At 35.8% G+C, this 18,068-nt stretch overlaps 1 protein-coding gene across 5 annotated transcripts in view; it reads right to left on the reverse strand.

Annotated features, from left to right (window-relative positions):
- LOC119787790 (vacuolar protein sorting-associated protein 13B-like) overlaps positions 1-18,068 on the reverse strand; it is a 474,173-nt gene that overhangs the window by 248,507 nt on the left and 207,598 nt on the right. For all 5 annotated transcript variants that reach the window (XM_038291827.1, XM_038291828.1, XM_038291826.1 and 2 more), the window contains 3 exons: positions 9,190-9,424; positions 6,720-6,934; positions 1,602-1,805 (listed from right to left, as the gene is read on the reverse strand). In XM_038291827.1, the coding sequence (XP_038147755.1) occupies positions 1,602-1,805; positions 6,720-6,934; positions 9,190-9,424 (654 nt within the window). The remainder of the gene's footprint in view (positions 1-1,601; positions 1,806-6,719; positions 6,935-9,189; positions 9,425-18,068) is intronic.

Below are 18,068 nucleotides of genomic sequence, written 5' to 3' on the forward strand. Positions count from 1 at the left end.
TCTAGCCAAAAAGTCTGTTTGATCTTTTGCTGAGATTAATATATTAAGCAAGAGCAGGTTCTGTCAGATTATTAATCATCTTTTAAAGAAAATTGGAATCCAAAATGAGAACAATAATCTGCTAGTTTAGCCAGACGATTGCACTTGGTAAGACTTCTTCTTTGAAGAATCATGATTTGAAGAAGTTTTATTACCTGCACTGGAAGATTTTGGCCCCCTTTAATGGAGAAGAATCTTAAATCATGGATAATAGCACGTTGTGACAAACACCAATTACAGCACTGGGACTTGCTCAACAGCCGATACCGCATCTTGACGTTTCAAACCAGTAGGTGGCAGTAGTGTTCTTTGACAAACATGGATGCCTCCAGTAAAGCACATTCAAATGAAAATTATTCTTAATTAAAACCCTGATCATTTATTGAACAGAAGTTTGTATTCTGAAAGTGACCAGACTTTTCCTTTAAAAAAAAAATCAGTAAAGGAGCATCATAGATGGCAGTGGAGGTAAGATAGGGGAACTGGCCTAGTCAAAGTCTGGACCTAAAACGCTTTATGCTTTAAAATCTTACATTGTGGGAAAATGAAAACAATTTTACAAAGAAGTTTATCTAAAACTTCTCTGCAGTGATGGAAGACACTCATTGCCTTTTATGATGAACACATGATGGCGGTTATAGCCGCAAGGCTGGCACCATTTCACACTAACTTTAAAAAATAAATCACTTTTTCTACGTAGGGCCTGGTTGGTTTGCACGGTTTTCTTCCTCATTGTATTAAGTGATTTGATAAAGTCGCCTTTGCTTGATCTTAAAATGGAAAAATTAAAGTGTTAAAAAAAAAAAGCAAAACAAAACTAATCTGTAAGGCGGTAAACACCTTTCAGTGCCATTTACTTCACTCTCCAGCTTTAATAAAACAGCTTATTTCTCCTTTTAAGGAAAAAGGTTTCTACTCAAACAAACCGAAGTTAAAAGGAATCAACGAGACTTCTCAGCCTATTAAGAGTTTCTGCTCTCACTAAAGAAGAAAAATAAGAAACACAAACACTGATGAGGTTTTTCCAGCTTTGAAAATTACCCCTAAACAAAACAAATTTTTCAAGACGGATCGCAAGTGTTAGCACTGACTCAACTACTCACAACAATAAAACACTGCTTACACTTACAGCCATAAATCAGCCGAGGAATTATGTACACAACAAAGGCTTAAATATCATTTGTTACTGCATGACTCATAACACATTTGCTGGAAGAAAAAAGACGAGAGCTGGCAGGGTGTAGTCTCCGGGCCTTTTGGTTAAGTAATGCAGCACAACATCAAAGGTGCAACACCGAAGCAGAGTGACCGGTAACGGTAAGGTGGGATGTTGTGAAGCAGACCCTGGGAGGCGGTAACAGAGGGAGCATGACAAACGAATGATTAAAGGAAATCATGAATCATTTTGTTTGGATGAATGAATCAAGTCCAGTTTTCTGGTGCATTGAAGGTGCTGGAAAGTTTCTCCCCCACAAACAAGATGTTTGTTTCTGTTAAGATTGCAGATTGGTCTGACAACACTTACCTGGCATAATAAAAACTAAATATGTGTGAAAACAAACCTCGGTGGGGGAGCCGAAGTCTGCGGAGGGGCTGCAGGTGCTGGTGTCGGGGAGAGCCGTGCCTGCGCTGCTGCGCACTGGGGAGGATGGAGCAACACCAGCAGGGGGGTCCGGGATGCTGGAGGTCTGACGCAGAACACCGTGTTTCTGGAGACGAGCCCATGTGCAGCTCCAGCTGAGAAAGAGCTCGTATAAAAGCTGCACCTAGAACAGAGATAAACACCAACAAGGTTCTCACTGGTTTGGAGCCAAACAGACGCAAGACAGGGTCTAAACTTTGGGTTTTCAATCATTTCAGTTTTATTTCAGGTATTTAATGCGTGATGTGTTCTGGTAGAAGGCCTTTATGTGCCGACAAGAATGGCTTCCTGGATAATTCTGGACCAAATGGTGTACTGTTTAAGACAAACCACAAGTAAGTAAGCCCGATCTTTGAAAGAGATGTATATATAAGCCAAGGTCTGACTCAAACAGCTGCACTGGGGAGTTGTCATAGTAATGCTTCAGGAGCCATTATCATGATTTAACTTGGCAGTTTTTTGCGTGTGACAAGAAACCCAGCTTAAGTTTTCCTGTTACTTTCTAAATACTAACTAGAAACTGACAATAATCCATCCTCATTTGTCTAAAGTTTGCAATTCAATACAGCTTTAGAACACAGTTCTATTCCTGTACGCTTCCCTGTATAAATAACAATAATAAAAGAAATCATTATCCATAACAATGAAGCTAACAAAGGAAAGCTAAGTTATGTCATCAAGTTCTCTTGAAGAAGCTTTGTACTTGTTGGAAAAACTGAAGAGTCGCTGTCAACTGTTCACAACTATTTATCATTTGCTCACATTAAAAGGAGGTTTTGGCTTTTTACAAAACAAAACTCCGGATAAAGAAGTGGAAAACATGACAGGACAGTGGTGGAATGTGATGAGATGCTTTCGGTTATTTGCGCATTCACACACAATTTCTGGGGAGGGGGAGCCAAAGAGAGAAACAGAGAAAAGCCAAATACTTTCAAAAGTGATCTAATTTTTTTTGTTTTTTAAAGGCTTTTCTTCCACAGCCGGAGACTCCGCCCAGTAATGCCCACCAATAGGAATGCTCCCTTAAAGCTTTAAGCTGAACAGGCTCGAGCATAAATACACTAAACTAGATTTCTTACCTCGGATTGCTGGCTAATGCACGTGCACTACTGTGAGAGCACAAACTGCAAAGAGGCCTTCCACAAATGAACCTAAATCAAAGTAAATGCAGCACAATACATTACAGCTGGTCCATTTCAAACATGTCCAGGAAGAGCTGCTGATGTCGATCCAGTTGCTGTCCAAAGTCTGGGCCAACAGCTGTCTGCCATACCCCAACAAACAGCACTGCAGGCAGGGGAGGTAAAGCACCATGTTCCCCTCTAAGACTTTTTTTTCTTTAGGGCCTGGAACTCCAACCAAGCACAACAAGGCCTACTGCACTCAGCAGCAGATGTGGAACAAGAGAATGAAGAATGTTGGACAGCGGAAAAAGGGAAAAGGAATGGGGTGTTCACATTGAGACTGAGACCTAATAAAGAACAACTGAGTTGCTGTGGGACCGAAGCTTTTCAAGCCCGGTCTGCTAATCAATTTTGCAAGGAGATCTTGAGCACAGCTAACATTTCTTTTTACCTTTTTTTTCTCATCGCTGGCATTAATGTCTCATTCCATCAAAGTACCTCTAATCTGCTTTATTCGTAAACTAAACAGCTAAAGATGGTTTATCGATCATAAAAACTAACAATCCTAAACAAGGCCCTAATAATAGCACCAGCAGGATGACAAGTTGAAAATTCTCACTGAACTCACGTCTCAATCTTTTATTTATTTTCCAGAATAAATAAATAGTTTAATAACAGTTACAAACGTACACACAAGCAAACTGAGTTCACAATAAAGAAGGTTGATCTGAATATTTGATGAACTGAGTTCTCTAAGGCCTAGATAAAAGTCTCGGCCCTATAAAACTGGTTTGGTATTAACGACCAATATGTTTAAAAAGGAGAAGAAAAAAAAACCATTTCAAATTCAAAGGCTGGCCATGGAAAGATTGGCAGCAGGCAATACAGAGAGATTGGATAGTAATCAATAAAACTAGTAATCAATAAAAAGGAGGTGGGAAAACAAAAGGATCCTAACTAAATTAACATCTCTGTTGGATAATGTCTCCCTCCCCATGCATGAAGCTGTTGCTGAACTGGAGAGCTCCTTCAGTGACAGACTGCTGCACCTTAAATGCACCATGGTGCTTTATCACAGATCCTTCCTCCCAGCAGCTGGAAGACTTTATAACCACCACTGTTCCCAAAAACCTCAATAAGTTGTTACATTTATGCATATTTTGCACAGTTTCTACCTTAGTCAGTTAACTAACATGCTGCTGTCATTTTGCACATCTCTGATGTTGCTACAATTTTCAAATATCCATTACAGTAAAAATGTCCATAGCTGTATATTGGTTATTTATTCTCCAGGGTCACCGTTTTATATTGTAAATAAAACACTTTACAGTACTTAGAATTAGTATTTTATTGTTTATCTTTTAACTCTTCACTATTATTATGTCATTCTTATACATTTTTCTAAGGTCAATATTTGTGTGACCATTTCTTTCTATAATCTTTTTGCTGCTAACACCAGAATTTCCCCATTGTGGAAAGATAAAGGGATTTTCTATTCTACTCTATTCAATTCTATTCTATTTCATTCTATTCTATTCTAATAGATTGGAACCGATTCTTTCAGTTCTCCCAGAATGTTTTAGATTTTTAATTTTCGATTCCTAGTTTTGATGCCCAGTACCCTGACTGGAAATATAAGCTGCATATTATCAATGCGCGCCACCTGTTCATGCAAATTCCTTTTTTTATAGGATTTTTTTACAGTATTTTTTTTAACACAAAATAGCAAACCATTAGCAAGTAAAGGAAAAAAATACTAAATAAATAAGAAAAGAAGTTGATAAATAAAGTACCTTCAACTGCGTCCGCGTGTGACTTGTTAGGAAACACTTGGGTGGAGGTTAAGATTAACATCTGGCTTTCGCTTGGCACATTATGTTTTAAGAGAAACGAGTTAAACACCCTGAACACAATGACTGCATGGTAAAGAAAGGCAGTGACAGCATCATGCTGAGGGGAAGCTGTTTTCTGACCATGTGGGGGATCTCAGAAAGAGTGGAATATGCAAAAAGCTAAAACCAGGAGAATTATAAAAGAAAACCTGTAAGAGGCTAAAACAGAGGTATGGAAGTCCATCAACTCACCTTATTCAGCCAAAGCAATAATGGGATGCTTTAGATTACAGCAGCATTCATGTGTTCAAATGGTCTAGTCAAAGTCCTTACCTAAATACGTATTCCAGTTTACAGGCAATCTCCATCCAATGTGAGTAAATCATAATTTTTTAATCTATTGTAACTTAGACAGCAGTCATTAATGCTCCTATTTCTAAACCTTTAAAATCCAATTAAAAACTTAAACCCTGAAAAATCCAAAGGTGTTCATTTTAGTGCTTAATCCCTCCATCTCAATCTTTAAAATCCTTCTAATTGTACAAAGAAATATTTTGTCAAAAGCCATGGAAAAACTAATTTAATATAGTAAGAATGCAGCTCAAAGGACGGGAGTCCTTATAAGGTCAGATATCAGGGCACGTTCCTGTGCTTCAAATGCAGCTATGTCTCAAATGTGGTTTAATATTAATTAACTGACCCAGAGATGTGAAAGAGCAGACTGCAAGAGAAAGAGCAACGAGTGAAAACTAGTGAAACTGCACTTTGTTTGACAGCTACATCTCATCAGTCCAACATATTCATCTGGATTCTGAAAGGCCAGAAAGAAAACTAGATAAAACGTTTAAAGCTCTGTGGGAAAATGAATCAGCAGTGGCTGGTAGTCAGGAATTAGGAGTATAAGGGCCTATATCTTCAAAAATATCCAGAAACAGAGCATTGGAAAATACGTAAATATTGTGCAGAAAGCTTTGAAGCAGCCGACAGGGAAGTCATGGGGTTCCTAGTAAAATCCAGGCCATATTTACTATCTAGATTAAATCCCACATCAACGCTCTGGCGTTAAAGGGGAGCTCAGACTGCTGTGCTCTGAGTTAAGCAAATTAGACTTTTTCAAAGTAAAAAGTTGGTTTTGGACTTCAATTAAAACTTGCTGGACAATAGGGAGTTTGAAAGTTACTTGTTTTTTTTTTTTTTCATGTGGGCTCGACGTTTAAACCAGATTCGCCAACAGAAGAGGCTCTCTACCAAACATTACTTTGGTCCTCCTTCTGTATGGATGGATGGATGATCTAATTATGTTGAAAAGTTGATGGACTAACTCCACTGTCTGGCATTGCCAGGAAGTTTTGCATGTAATTTTCATGCATGCTTAAAACAGATGCAAAAAAGCTCCTGCAATCATATTAGCCTAAAAAAATCTCTTTGCACAAAGATCTGTTCTGCAGATTGGAATGAGTGCCTGTATTTTAATACTTTCAAACCTTTTAAAAATCAGGCCCTAGAGCATTTCTTACATGTAGCAATTATATCGATTTTTTGGGAACTTTTCTTGTACCGGGAGAAAATTAATTTCACTTAAAAAGACTACTTCTTGATTTTTGTTTTCCTGGAAAAAAAAACTGTTCCTTTCATTATGCTGGTCTAAATCATGAAGAGGTGTATCCTTGATCAATAACAGCATATTTAACTTTGGCATTTAAAAAGTGCAAAATAATTGCATTGGAAAAGAATTTGAGCTTTGTTTAAAATCTGATTATTTGATTGTTTCTAATTGTTTTCCTATAAAAGAAGTTACATACACCACATTTTGAAAATGCATCATTTTCTCTGCTAACACTGTAGGGAAACGACCCAAACAAACTAACAAACAACACACTCTCATGTTTACAATTCTGTTAACCCTGAAAATGACCTGCAGTGAAGAGAGGAGACAGTTTATTTACTGGAGTCAGTCAGTTAAAGAAAACCATGCTGAGGAAAGAAACGCAATATGAAGGAGTTCTGAATGTATATTGCTGCAAAGTTTACAAAGTGATGATTTACACAAATAAACATGAAATTCCTATCTGTACTACTGACCTGAGAGTTGGAGCTCTTGACATGGACAGGCTGCAAGTCAACATGGAGGCAGACTACAAAGGAGGGCCTTTCCTCAGAGCTGCCCTGCAGTTTAGACGTGACGGCCAGAGTGGAAGTACATCCCATGGGCTCCAACAGGCTGAGGCTCTGCTGCTTTCCCAGCAAGGTGTATACGCTGAACTGACTCAGGCTGATGGTCCATGGGAAGGCATCACCTGTCAGACACCAAAACAAGGCAAAGGTTTAAACATTGAAATCAACCAAAAAAGCAGTTTGTACTTCATAATCTAGTAAAATCATTATTTATTTAGTGGGATCAAAATCTCAATCTATCATTTAATTACTTTAGCAGTGGAAGATCTTGAGGTGAACGTTAAATAAAGGGAAATTAACAAAGCCCAACAGTTCAGCAGTTATATATATCATCAAGCTTTCAGTCACTCCATACACTGCAAAATGTTTTAAGCTAAATAAGTATTTTTTTCTTAAAATAAGCACATTTATTTCTGTAATTGAGGAAGTAAGTGAGGCATTTTGCCAATGGAACAAGACAATTTACATTTAAAATAAGAAAAAACAATTGCATTGTGTTATTTCAAGTGTATGTTATCTAATTAACTTATTTTAAAATAAATATACTAATTTAATTGGCAAATCATCTTAATTACCCACTCAAATTAAGGGTTTTAAACTGCAAAAAAATGAAATTTAAATTAGGATATTTTTCTTTAAATAACTGTATTTCCCATTGCTTTGAGCAGCTAAGTAAGAGCACTGGAAAAAATCCAAATCTAAATAAGTAATTTTTTTCTTAAAATAGGTGCATTTGTTCGTGGATTGAGGAGGTAAAAGAGACATTTTGCCAATTGAACGAGACAATTTACATTTAAAATAAGAAAACACAATTGCATTGTCTTATTTCAAGTGCATTTTATATAATTATCTTATTTTAAGAGTAAAAATACTCTTTCCATTGCCAAACTATCTCATTTACCTACTCAAATTATGGGAAATACACTTAATTTAATACATGTTTTACTTATTCGTAGATCATTTTCCAGTGAGAATCTGCCAAAAGAATACATTTATTTGCATTTACAGTGAGAGAAAAAAAAAAACCTATTATCTTATTTCAAGTGCATAATATCTAATGATACTCATTAGATATTATACTCATATACTCATTCCATTGGTAGATCATCCTACTTACACACTGGAATAACGATCTAGAAATAAGTAAAAAGTTCTTAAATGAACTGTATTTACCCTTAATTTGAGTAGGAAAATGAGATGATTTGCCAATGGAATGAGTATTTTTACTCTTAAAATTAGATATTCAGATAAAATGCACTTGAAGTAAGACAATGCAATTGTGTTTTCTTATTATAAGAGTAAATTGTCTTGTTCAATTGGCAAAATGTCTCTTTTACCTCCTCAATTCAAGAACAAATTCACTTACGGTATTTTAAGAAAAAATTACTTATCTAGATTTCGATTTTTTCCAGTGCATGTTTAAATTATGGGGAAAATGTATTTAAAGAACGTTTTATTTATTTTAGATCAGTGCATGTGGTATATCTCTAATTTCTTAAAAATTATTGCAGCAAAAAGTAAACAAAAATAAGTTCTGATTTCTAGAAATTGTTTTTTGTACTTGATTTGAGTAGATATGTAAAATGATCTACCTATAGCATAAGATAAGGTTTTAACATACTTCTGCTTGTTTTGAGTGAAAAATGTATAAATTTTCTTATGAAGGTGAAGCTTTTGTGAGAAGGACCTCTGTTATGAGAAATATTCTGATTACTTTTAATATACTTTTAATTTTGGTACATTAAAAGGATTTCACAGACATAACTGATTAAGTAGGTCTGTTTGTTCTAACACCTATAAGGCAACTAGCTCACCTATTTTTTTTTTTTAATCCTGAAATTTTAATATTTTCAGGGCCAAAGTTGATGGCATGGAAAGGTTGGGGAGAAAAGAAGGCCATCTTTGTTCTTTCCTCCTCCAAAGAGTAAACACAGATCAACTGTCTGAGTGTTGCTTCTGCCGACTCTCCCAGGTGTGCACGCCACATGTGCCAGATCTATCTCTCAAAGCCGCTCTCCTTAAGTTTGTTTGTCTTTTGTCACGGTAAATGAGTAGCAGTGGGTCAAAGGTTTCCTCAGTGTTGAAAAAGCCATAATGATGATGAAGTCCCATTATACAGGCTGTAACTTATTACGTTATTATTCAATCTAAATATCAATAAAAGGAATCCTTGACTTTTCCAGGCTAATTGAGGTCTAGTTTTATGATTCCATCTTTTTTGCACTTCTCACCATCATTATTCCTCATTCAAACTTTCAAATTAATCTTCTTGACATCAGGTCATCGGAGGGTCTCACAATGTGCCTGGGAATGTTTTCTGTCTAATTCCACCATCCACTCAGCTTTAGATGTGATTAGATTAAGGCTGAAAACAAACCTTCCTCTAAGATGGGCTTTGAGACGACGAAGGGAAGCTCCTGCAGAGGCTCCATATATTTATGTCCAGCACTGAGGACGCTGATCTGAGGCAAACAGACAACCAGAGTCCCGGGCATAGAGGCCTGGTTGTGGTACCAGCTGCGGACAGTGCCGGGAATGTCGCCGCAGACGATGGTGCTCGGAGACGGGAGGCTGTCGTTTGGCAGGAATACGCAGCATGACTGTAAATCCAACTGGAATAGAGAGAATACAAAGAAAATTAAGTTACACTGCAAAAAACTGACATCAAAGCACATTTCTTTGAAATTTGTATATTTTTTATTGATTTGAGCAGGTTGCCAATAATTTAAAAGTAGAAAAAAAAGTATTGTAGTTCATAATCCCCAAATATCTTATTTTAGTTAATCATCTTATTAATAATAAACAATCTAGAAATAAGTCAAGGTTTCTTAAATTAAGTCTATTTATTCTTAATTTGACTATGTTAAGATTGGCACTGGAATGAGATTAAAATAAGTTAATTAGATAATATGTTCTTGAAATAAGACAATGCAATTGTTTTCTCTTATTTTAAATTTAAATTATCTGATTCCATTGGCAAAGTGTCACACATACCTCCTCAATTCAAGAACAAATGCACTTATTTTAAGAAAAAAATGACTTTTCCAATAAATAAACTGAGCTTTCATGGCTCCTCATGTAAGGACTTCTATTAGAGGAAGAAACACTTAATGACAAAAATCAGAATCCTCAAAAAGTAAATAGACTATTAAATGTTTAAGAATGTAGAAATACTTTAGTGATACATTTAATAGTATCGCTTTAATCTAGAAGATTTTGTGGTTTTTAATCTGCAGATTTATTTGTTTCTTTGCCACAGAGAGAAAAAAGAAAAAATGAAAAAACATTAATGAAGAGTTTAAATAATAATTTAAAGTCAACATTTAATGACTCAAAGGAGACTAGATGCTTTTATGAACTTTATCCCTAAAGACGGATTCTACTGTCGCCATATTTTTATTGGCCAAACAAAAAGCTAATTCAAATAGATTTCAGGTCAGCAATAACGGTTCTAAGAATGTAAAGGCAATTTTTAACCTTTTGAGAACCAGAGGAAGTTTTCCATTTTCCAGCGGCTCGACTGATTCAAAAGAATATTTCATATGAATGACGTGTATGTGGAGCCCAGAGGGGTTTGCAGGCGCTGAAAGATTGCAGCGCTTTCATGTTCTGTATCCGACTGTAGTATAAAGAAAAACTCCAGTCTTCAATAACATGATGCGAGGTCTAAATATTTTATATGAGAACATATGTAACATGTGTTGAGCTTCTACAGACAGAAACAGGAAACTTTAGTCAAACATCCTCAGAAACTGTGAAGCTGAGTATGAACAAGTCACAGGTGATAAAGCTCCAATTATTAGAGCTGGAAAAATAGAGAAAACAGGATGAGGAGTCAGAGACGGCTTTGGAAGTCTCATAAAGGTCATTAGAATTAATAAAGTACTGCTATATCTATACGTTTGAAGCAGAATGTGGCTCGTTTCAGAGCTAAGCAAACATATGACACAGACGAATGGTAAATTACATAATACATCTTTCTATTGCAAGTCTTTTTTATTGTGAAAAATATTTCAAAATATTACACATTTATACACTTTTTTTTTTCTTTAAGTAGGAGATAACAACACAAACGATAACCCACACACAACAAAAAATAACACCACCACCGCCACTCTTACACAATCACATAACCCACCCTAGGACTTCCTGATCCATTACATTGCTGAGGTAATAAGATATGATGGGTAAAAAAAACACATTTTAGCAAAATCAATTAATGTTTTGGAGAAGGGGATACCAAATCTCCTCGAATGTTCCAGTCTGTTAGTTACAGTAACACATACCGTATCCTTTCTAGGTGCAAAAGTCGGATCATTACTTCTAGCCACATTTTAACAGTAGGGGTCTCACTTTTCTTCAGAAATTGTAAGAGTAGTTTCTTAGCTGTAATTAACATGTATGATAGCAATTTTTATTGGGGTACTGGGAGTGAATTAAACTTATCTGACAAGCCTAGCACCGCCAAAATAAGATCTGGCCTCAAGCATATCTGATATTAAATAAATATGAGGACATTACCCCAATTTTAGCCTCATTACACTGGCTCCCTGTACATTTTAGGATTCATTTTAAAGTTCCTTTATTTGTTTTTAAGTCTCTCCATGGTTTTGCTTCATCTTATCTTTCTGAGTTGCTGCACCTTCATTTACTCTCCCGTTTACTCAGGTCAGCCGATCAGCTGCTTCTTGAGATACCAAAAACTAAATGGAAGCTTAGGGGCGATCGTGTTTTCTCTGCAGCAGCTCCAAAATTGTGAAACGACCATCTATTTCAAATTTAGTTGTCTACTTCTTTTTCTTATTTTTAAATAACTCTTAAAAAGTAATCTCTTTACCTTGGCTTTCTAAACTGTATGAGATGTTGATTTTAATCTGTGATATATTATTTAAAATTACCTTTTTTTAATTTAATTATAGAGTTTATAGTTCTGTTTTTAATTTAATCTTTTATGCTCTATGTTTTTTTTTTTAGTCTGTGTAATGGCATTATGTTGTTTCACTGTACAGCACTTTGGTCCTTTGAGAAATTTTGAAGTGCTTTATAAATAACGTTGAATTGGATTGATTTAAATGGTAAAATCTTAGGGCAAAGACAGTAACTGTGAAGTAGAGAGGCTTCATACATTTATTACGCAATGGGGAGACTTCTGGGAAATAATACATCTTTCTTACATGGCTTTGCTTAAATTGCATAAATGATGGATAAATAAACCTGTCACATTTTGTCACATACAGTATGCATCAAGCGTAACATTCTGCACTGCCTATTGCTCATTCAGCATCCACAGATCCTGTGAGACAACTATAAGATATTTGGTTTAAAATAGATGTTCATGCAAGAAAAAAATTAAAAGAACTACTTTGATTGTAGAAATTGAGAGAAAAAGAGAGACAAAAGGAAATTTCAGTGGTTTTAAATTACCATTTTGTAAATAAGTGGGATCTTAATAGCGATAATTGGTTCCTTTCAAATGTTTTAATAGCTCTGCAACAGGCAACAGTCCATGTTTGTTTAAAAAGGATGTTTAACCACTGCTCAGGGATTTTGAAAGCTTTTAAATAAATTTTTACCCAAATGATCTCATACTCATACTCTCATAGGTCGTGTCTAAGGGGTGAACTTCCTTGTTACCCTTGTATTGTTGGTTGACAGGGTTAGACTGCTACCAGCCATCGTCTGTATCATCGCACGTCACTCCCAAAATTCTGCTGGCTTTATTCACTAAATGGGATTTAATTAGAGTTTAAAAAGGTCAAATGATTTGTGTTTTTGATGTATTTCAATGCATCATTTGTCACTGAGAAAATCAGTTTGCTAGCAATAAATGTAAACTTCAAAATATTGCTTTTTTTTTTTAAGAAACCAGTTAAACTTTGTAAACTAGTAACTTGCTCAACTGTACAACTGCTCAAGTTCCTAAAGTACTAAATTAACCAAAAACCAAATGGAGTAACAGTGTGGGCTATGCTTTAGAAGAAATGGTGAAGCACTGGGTTCCTTAATGCTGCCCCCTGCTGGATTGGAGGTGTAGTACACTGCTTTCCCTGATGTCCCAACATATCATTCAGCTAATTAAAAAAAAACCTTTCAGCAACTGTTCAGAGCAGTGGAAACATAAAGAACACAAACCATTTGGGACTCTGAACAAAACAAATCTGGGAAAAGGATCTATTAGAAAAAACAATAAAAGAGATTAGTCTGTGTAATAATTTCTGCCTACAAGTACTGACATGACACCACATGTACATTTAAGTGTCAGTGCGATTTCTAAAAACAGCAGCAGTTAGTAACAAACAGCTTAGTTTGTAATCTAATATCTAAGGTACTAAAACGGTCAAATGTGCAGCCAGTAATTGTGTTAACAAGTCAGTTAAAAAAAGACAATTTCTTACCAATTCAAGGACAATGAAAATATATTGTCTGCTGCTATATGCCTTTGACAATAGAGCCATTTTAACTAGAGTAAAAGGAAAAATTAAGAATTAAATAAAAAAGAAAAATTGAGCAGAAAAAAAGACTGAAAGACATAATCGTAGTAAGGAAAATATATGACATAACTTTAACCTCTGATGTGTTCGGGGTTAGCGGGGAATAAAAACAGCGGCAAAAAAATGACAGAGTTGGACACGACTCAGGCACGACAAATAATAAATACTGAACAGAGGAGTGCAGCTGTTTGGAAGTTAAAGTGTAATTTACATTACAAAAAAAAGGAAGGTGTTTTCAACATATCATTTTTGTTTTCAAAGGGGGTAGATGGTATGAACCGTGTTTGGAGTACCATGACGATATGGATTCAGGTTTAACTGGCCTGGATTCCAGATTAGCAGGTGTGCTTAAAGGGTATCTTTGTAACTCTCCAATTTTAGACGGGAAAAGAAAAGTCCAAGGAACATGATTTTTCATTCCTTTTAACCAATGACATCATGTCCTGTTAAAGTGAAACAAAATCTTTTAACATAACAAATGGAGTCAACTGTCAGCTGTCTGGGACGTGTACCTCAGTTTCCAACAGAGTTTAATGAGCAAATTCATTCAGGGAAAAAAAAGAAAAAAGAAACCTTGAATGACAATATGACCGCGTTTCTTAATTTGTACTCTGGGACAGGGTGTATCTTGCACCACATTTCATTAATACACATGTGGAAAAAATAACCGCCTTTTCCATTTTGAAAAACAAATCTTGGTTTAAAAATTGACTAAAGTAATCAACCCCTCACAAGGCTGCACATGCTTTATTTTAACTGTAACAACATGCTCAAATGACATGCATACTCATTAACAAGACTATACACAGACATACATCATGTCTGCTTGCATGCTCAAATTATGTTCATGCAAAACTGAACACACACACACACACACACACACACACACACACACACACACAGTCCCAGATCCTATATCCTCCTAAAAAAAAAAAAAAAAGTAATTTCATTAAAAAGAGAGCCCGTTATGGAATAATATGGTTGACAAAAAAACAGGAGGATAGAATGTAAACCCTCTTGGCCACAGGCTAATACACCTGAATCCCATTCCTGGCACCTGCAGCAGCTATGACTCTAGGAAAGAGACCTGAGCTGCTAGTAAAGTGCAACAAGCTATTTGCGATAATTTTCCATATTAGTGTCTCTCCAACACATACGAAACATATGATGTGTGAACATATGAAACAGGCCTTTGCATTTATTGACCTTTACTCAGTTTCCTACAATTTATTAAGGCCAAGCGAGTTTATTTAGATAACATCATACACAAAGCAACCTTAAGGGCTTCTCAAGATATCAAAGGGAACCCAGAAAGAAAATAAGCAATGAAGAACACACATATTGAAGCATTTCATAAAAACAACATATGTTAAAATGTGAATAAAACAGCTTTAGTCAGATTCTATGAGTGAAAGCTACTGTAAACAGAAAGGGTTTTACTGCTGATTAAAAGGAACCAAAGTTTTCTGCACATCTTATGGTTTTAGGGAGTTTGTTCCAGAGGAGAACGGGATAGAAAATAACAGCTACCTCATCTTGCTTAATTCTGCAGCTAAGAACACAGAGTAAGTCAGTCTCATACTTGACAGAAACTCTGAATCTATTTAGGTCAAAGACCAATTTATGGTCTACTAATAAAAGCAGCACCATTGAGTGTTTTCTTTAGTTTATTGACTGACATCCCAGTAAGTTATCTGGTCACCTCTGCTTTCATGAGATTTAGGGACAAATCTCCTGCTGTTAAACAGCCAAGTCAGCTTACCCTTATATCTACTGTCCACAGGATCTAATCAAGTCTGGATTCTGCAACAGGAAATCCTTACCTAAAGCAGTAAATTCAATGTCCTCAAGCAAAGTCAAAGTAAAGCCTTTAAACATGCCTTAACCTTAAACGTACAGCTTCAATTTGAAATGAAAATTTTAATAGCTTTAAGAGGCTAAACTGTTTTTGTTTTTTTTTTGTTAGTTTTCTTTTTTCTCATCTGGTCTTAGATAATAAAAGTTCAAAATCAGCATTTCTTTGTTTTTGGGAAGTTTTTCTCAGTTGTTCTTAGTTACCATTTTGAACTGTAAATGCTCAGAATAATGCTCTAACCTTCATCCCTAACTTTCTACTCTTCTACCTAGAATTGTTGTTTCTCTTTGAGTATATGATGTATACTATGTGGTGTGTGGTGCAGGTACCACATGCACATCATTTGCCATTTATCTTTTCACACTATGTTAAACTGCAAATAGCAGAACGACTAAGGAAATCCAATTGACAACATTTTTTCATTCAATCTGAGCTCCTTAAAAGACACTGAGTCACAAAAGTGCTTTGCAGTAAGAGAAATGAATAATTGTTAAAAGAGACCTTGTAAACTAGAGGTGATGTTGCACAGGAAATTATTTAAAGCATTTATGCAATTCAAATAAATTTACCTATAGCCATATTTTTAAGTACTTCAGGGTCTTTGTCTCATATTTTAAGATTAAAATAGTTTTGACAAACCTCAACATTTTGTAAACATCTTTAAGAGGATAGAGAGATTTGTGTTTTGTACACTTGTAAAAGAAAATTGACAGTATTAGAATTGGGAAAAAAAACCCAATAAAATTATGACTTTAATCTTGTTTTATTACGACTTTATTCTCGTAATATTACAATGTTCTTATATTACAACTTTTTAGTAATATCACGACTTTATAATGTCTTTATTCTCATAATTGCTTTAACCAGATAATTCTACTACTTTATGCTAATAATATTACAACCTGTCAAAAAAAAAAAAACTTTCTTTAGTCTGGCCCTAATACTCCGTCGTACTTTATACCCTCAGGAGACGAGATGAACAAAAGAGAACCTTTAAACTCCGCCTGTCAGATTAGAGGATTTACAAATATAGGAGTGATTTCAGGGATTCATTTGGGGGAATAAAAATGTTTTTTACGGTGGCCCAGAGGTGTCACCACTAATACAAAAGCCGCAACACGGCTTTTGTATTTGTGCTGCGGCTTTTGTATTTGTGTTGCGGCTCTTGTAATTGTGTTGCGGCTTTTGTATTTGTGTTGCGGCTCTTGTATTTGTGTTGCGGCTCTTGTATTTGTGTTGCGGCTCTTGTATTTGTGTTGCGGCTCTTGTATTTGTGTTGCGGCTCTTGTATTTGTGTTGCGGCTCTTGTAATTGTGTTGCGGCTCTTGTAATTGTGTTGCGGCTCTTGTAATTGTGTTGCGGCTCTTGTATTTGTGTTGCGGCTCTTGTAATTGTGTTGCGGCTTTTGTATTTGTGTTGCGGCTCTTGTATTTGTGTTGCGGCTCTTGTATTTGTGTTGCGGCTCTTGTATTTGTGTTGCGGCTTTTGTAATTGTGTTGCGGCTCTTGTATTTGTGTTGCGGCTCTTGTATTTGTGTTGCGGCTTTTGTAATTGTGTTGCGGCTTTTGTATTTGTGTTGCGGCTCTTGTATTTGTGTTGCGGCTCTTGTATTTGTGTTGCGGCTCTTGTATTTGTGTTGCGGCTCTTGTATTTGTGTTGCGGCTTTTGTAATTGTGTTGCGGCTCTTGTATTTGTGTTGCGGCTCTTGTATTTGTGTTGCGGCTCTTGTATTTGTGCTGCGGCTTTTGTAATTGTGTTGCGGCTCTTGTATTTGTGTTGCGGCTCTTGTATTTGTGTTGCGGCTTTTGTAATTGTGTTGCGGCTTTTGTATTTGTGTTGCGGCTCTTGTATTTGTGTTGCGGCTCTTGTATTTGTGTTGCGGCTTTTGTAATTGTGTTGCGGCTTTTGTATTTGTGTTGCTGCTCTTGTATTTGTGTTGCGGCTTTTGTATTTGTGTTGCGGCTCTTGTATTTGTGTTGCGGCTCTTGTATTTGTGTTGCGGCTTTTGTAATTGTGCTGCGGCTTTTGTAATTGTGTTGCGGCTCTTGTATTTGTGTTGCGGCTCTTGTATTTGTGTTGCGGCTTTTGTATTAGTGGTGACACCTCTGGGCCACCGTAGTTTTTGACCTTAAAGTACAGATTCTATGAAAAAAATCACCTCAGCAAAAAGAAATAGATTAATAAAAGAAATGGATCAAACATATAAATTCTATTTGAATTCTATTCTTAGTATATGAATTAAATACATCAAAGTATACAAAAAGAGATGCTTGAATTAAAGTTTTTGTTATAAAAAAAAATAACACAGACTTTTAGATTACAACTTAGCTGTGATAATTTATCCCAATGGAGAGGAATTTGATATTGTTATTTTATTTTATATATATACAAAACAGAGGTCATGTTTTTGTGTGTATACCTGCTGCTGAGAGAGCAGCACACATATTTAACCAGCAAAACGAGGTAATTCTGGTAAGTTGATGACAAAGTCCTGGTGTGATTTATTAATTAATTTTTTCTTGCTGTTCTTGGACCGGGGTTAGCTTTAGGGCGATGGTTTGAATTTACTTTAAGTTAATTTTAGGGTTGGTTAATGGGTAAGTTTAGGGTCAGGCCATTGAAATGAATAGAAGTCAATGCTAATTCCTTATATAGATGCTAAAACATGAACACGTGTGTGTGTGGGAGCGAGAAAGGGTAGTCAAAACAGGGTTTCACCGACTTAACACCAACAATATTGATTTACAGCAGGGGTCTGTAACCTGCAGCTATAGGTTGGTGTTTGTGATTGGTCTTTATTTTGGCTAAGATTGATAAAGAACAAAGATATGTTTTTAGATATAGGTGTAAAAAAGGTTTTAGCAGTTGTTGTTTTTTCACAGAAAGTTTGTGTTTAACTTGTTTAACAGA

The sequence above is a fragment of the Cyprinodon tularosa genome, unplaced genomic scaffold (genome assembly GCF_016077235.1).
Source record: "Cyprinodon tularosa strain WSP-4 unplaced genomic scaffold, ASM1607723v1 ctg301, whole genome shotgun sequence".
In the NCBI taxonomy this organism is placed as follows: Eukaryota; Metazoa; Chordata; class Actinopteri; order Cyprinodontiformes; family Cyprinodontidae; genus Cyprinodon; species Cyprinodon tularosa.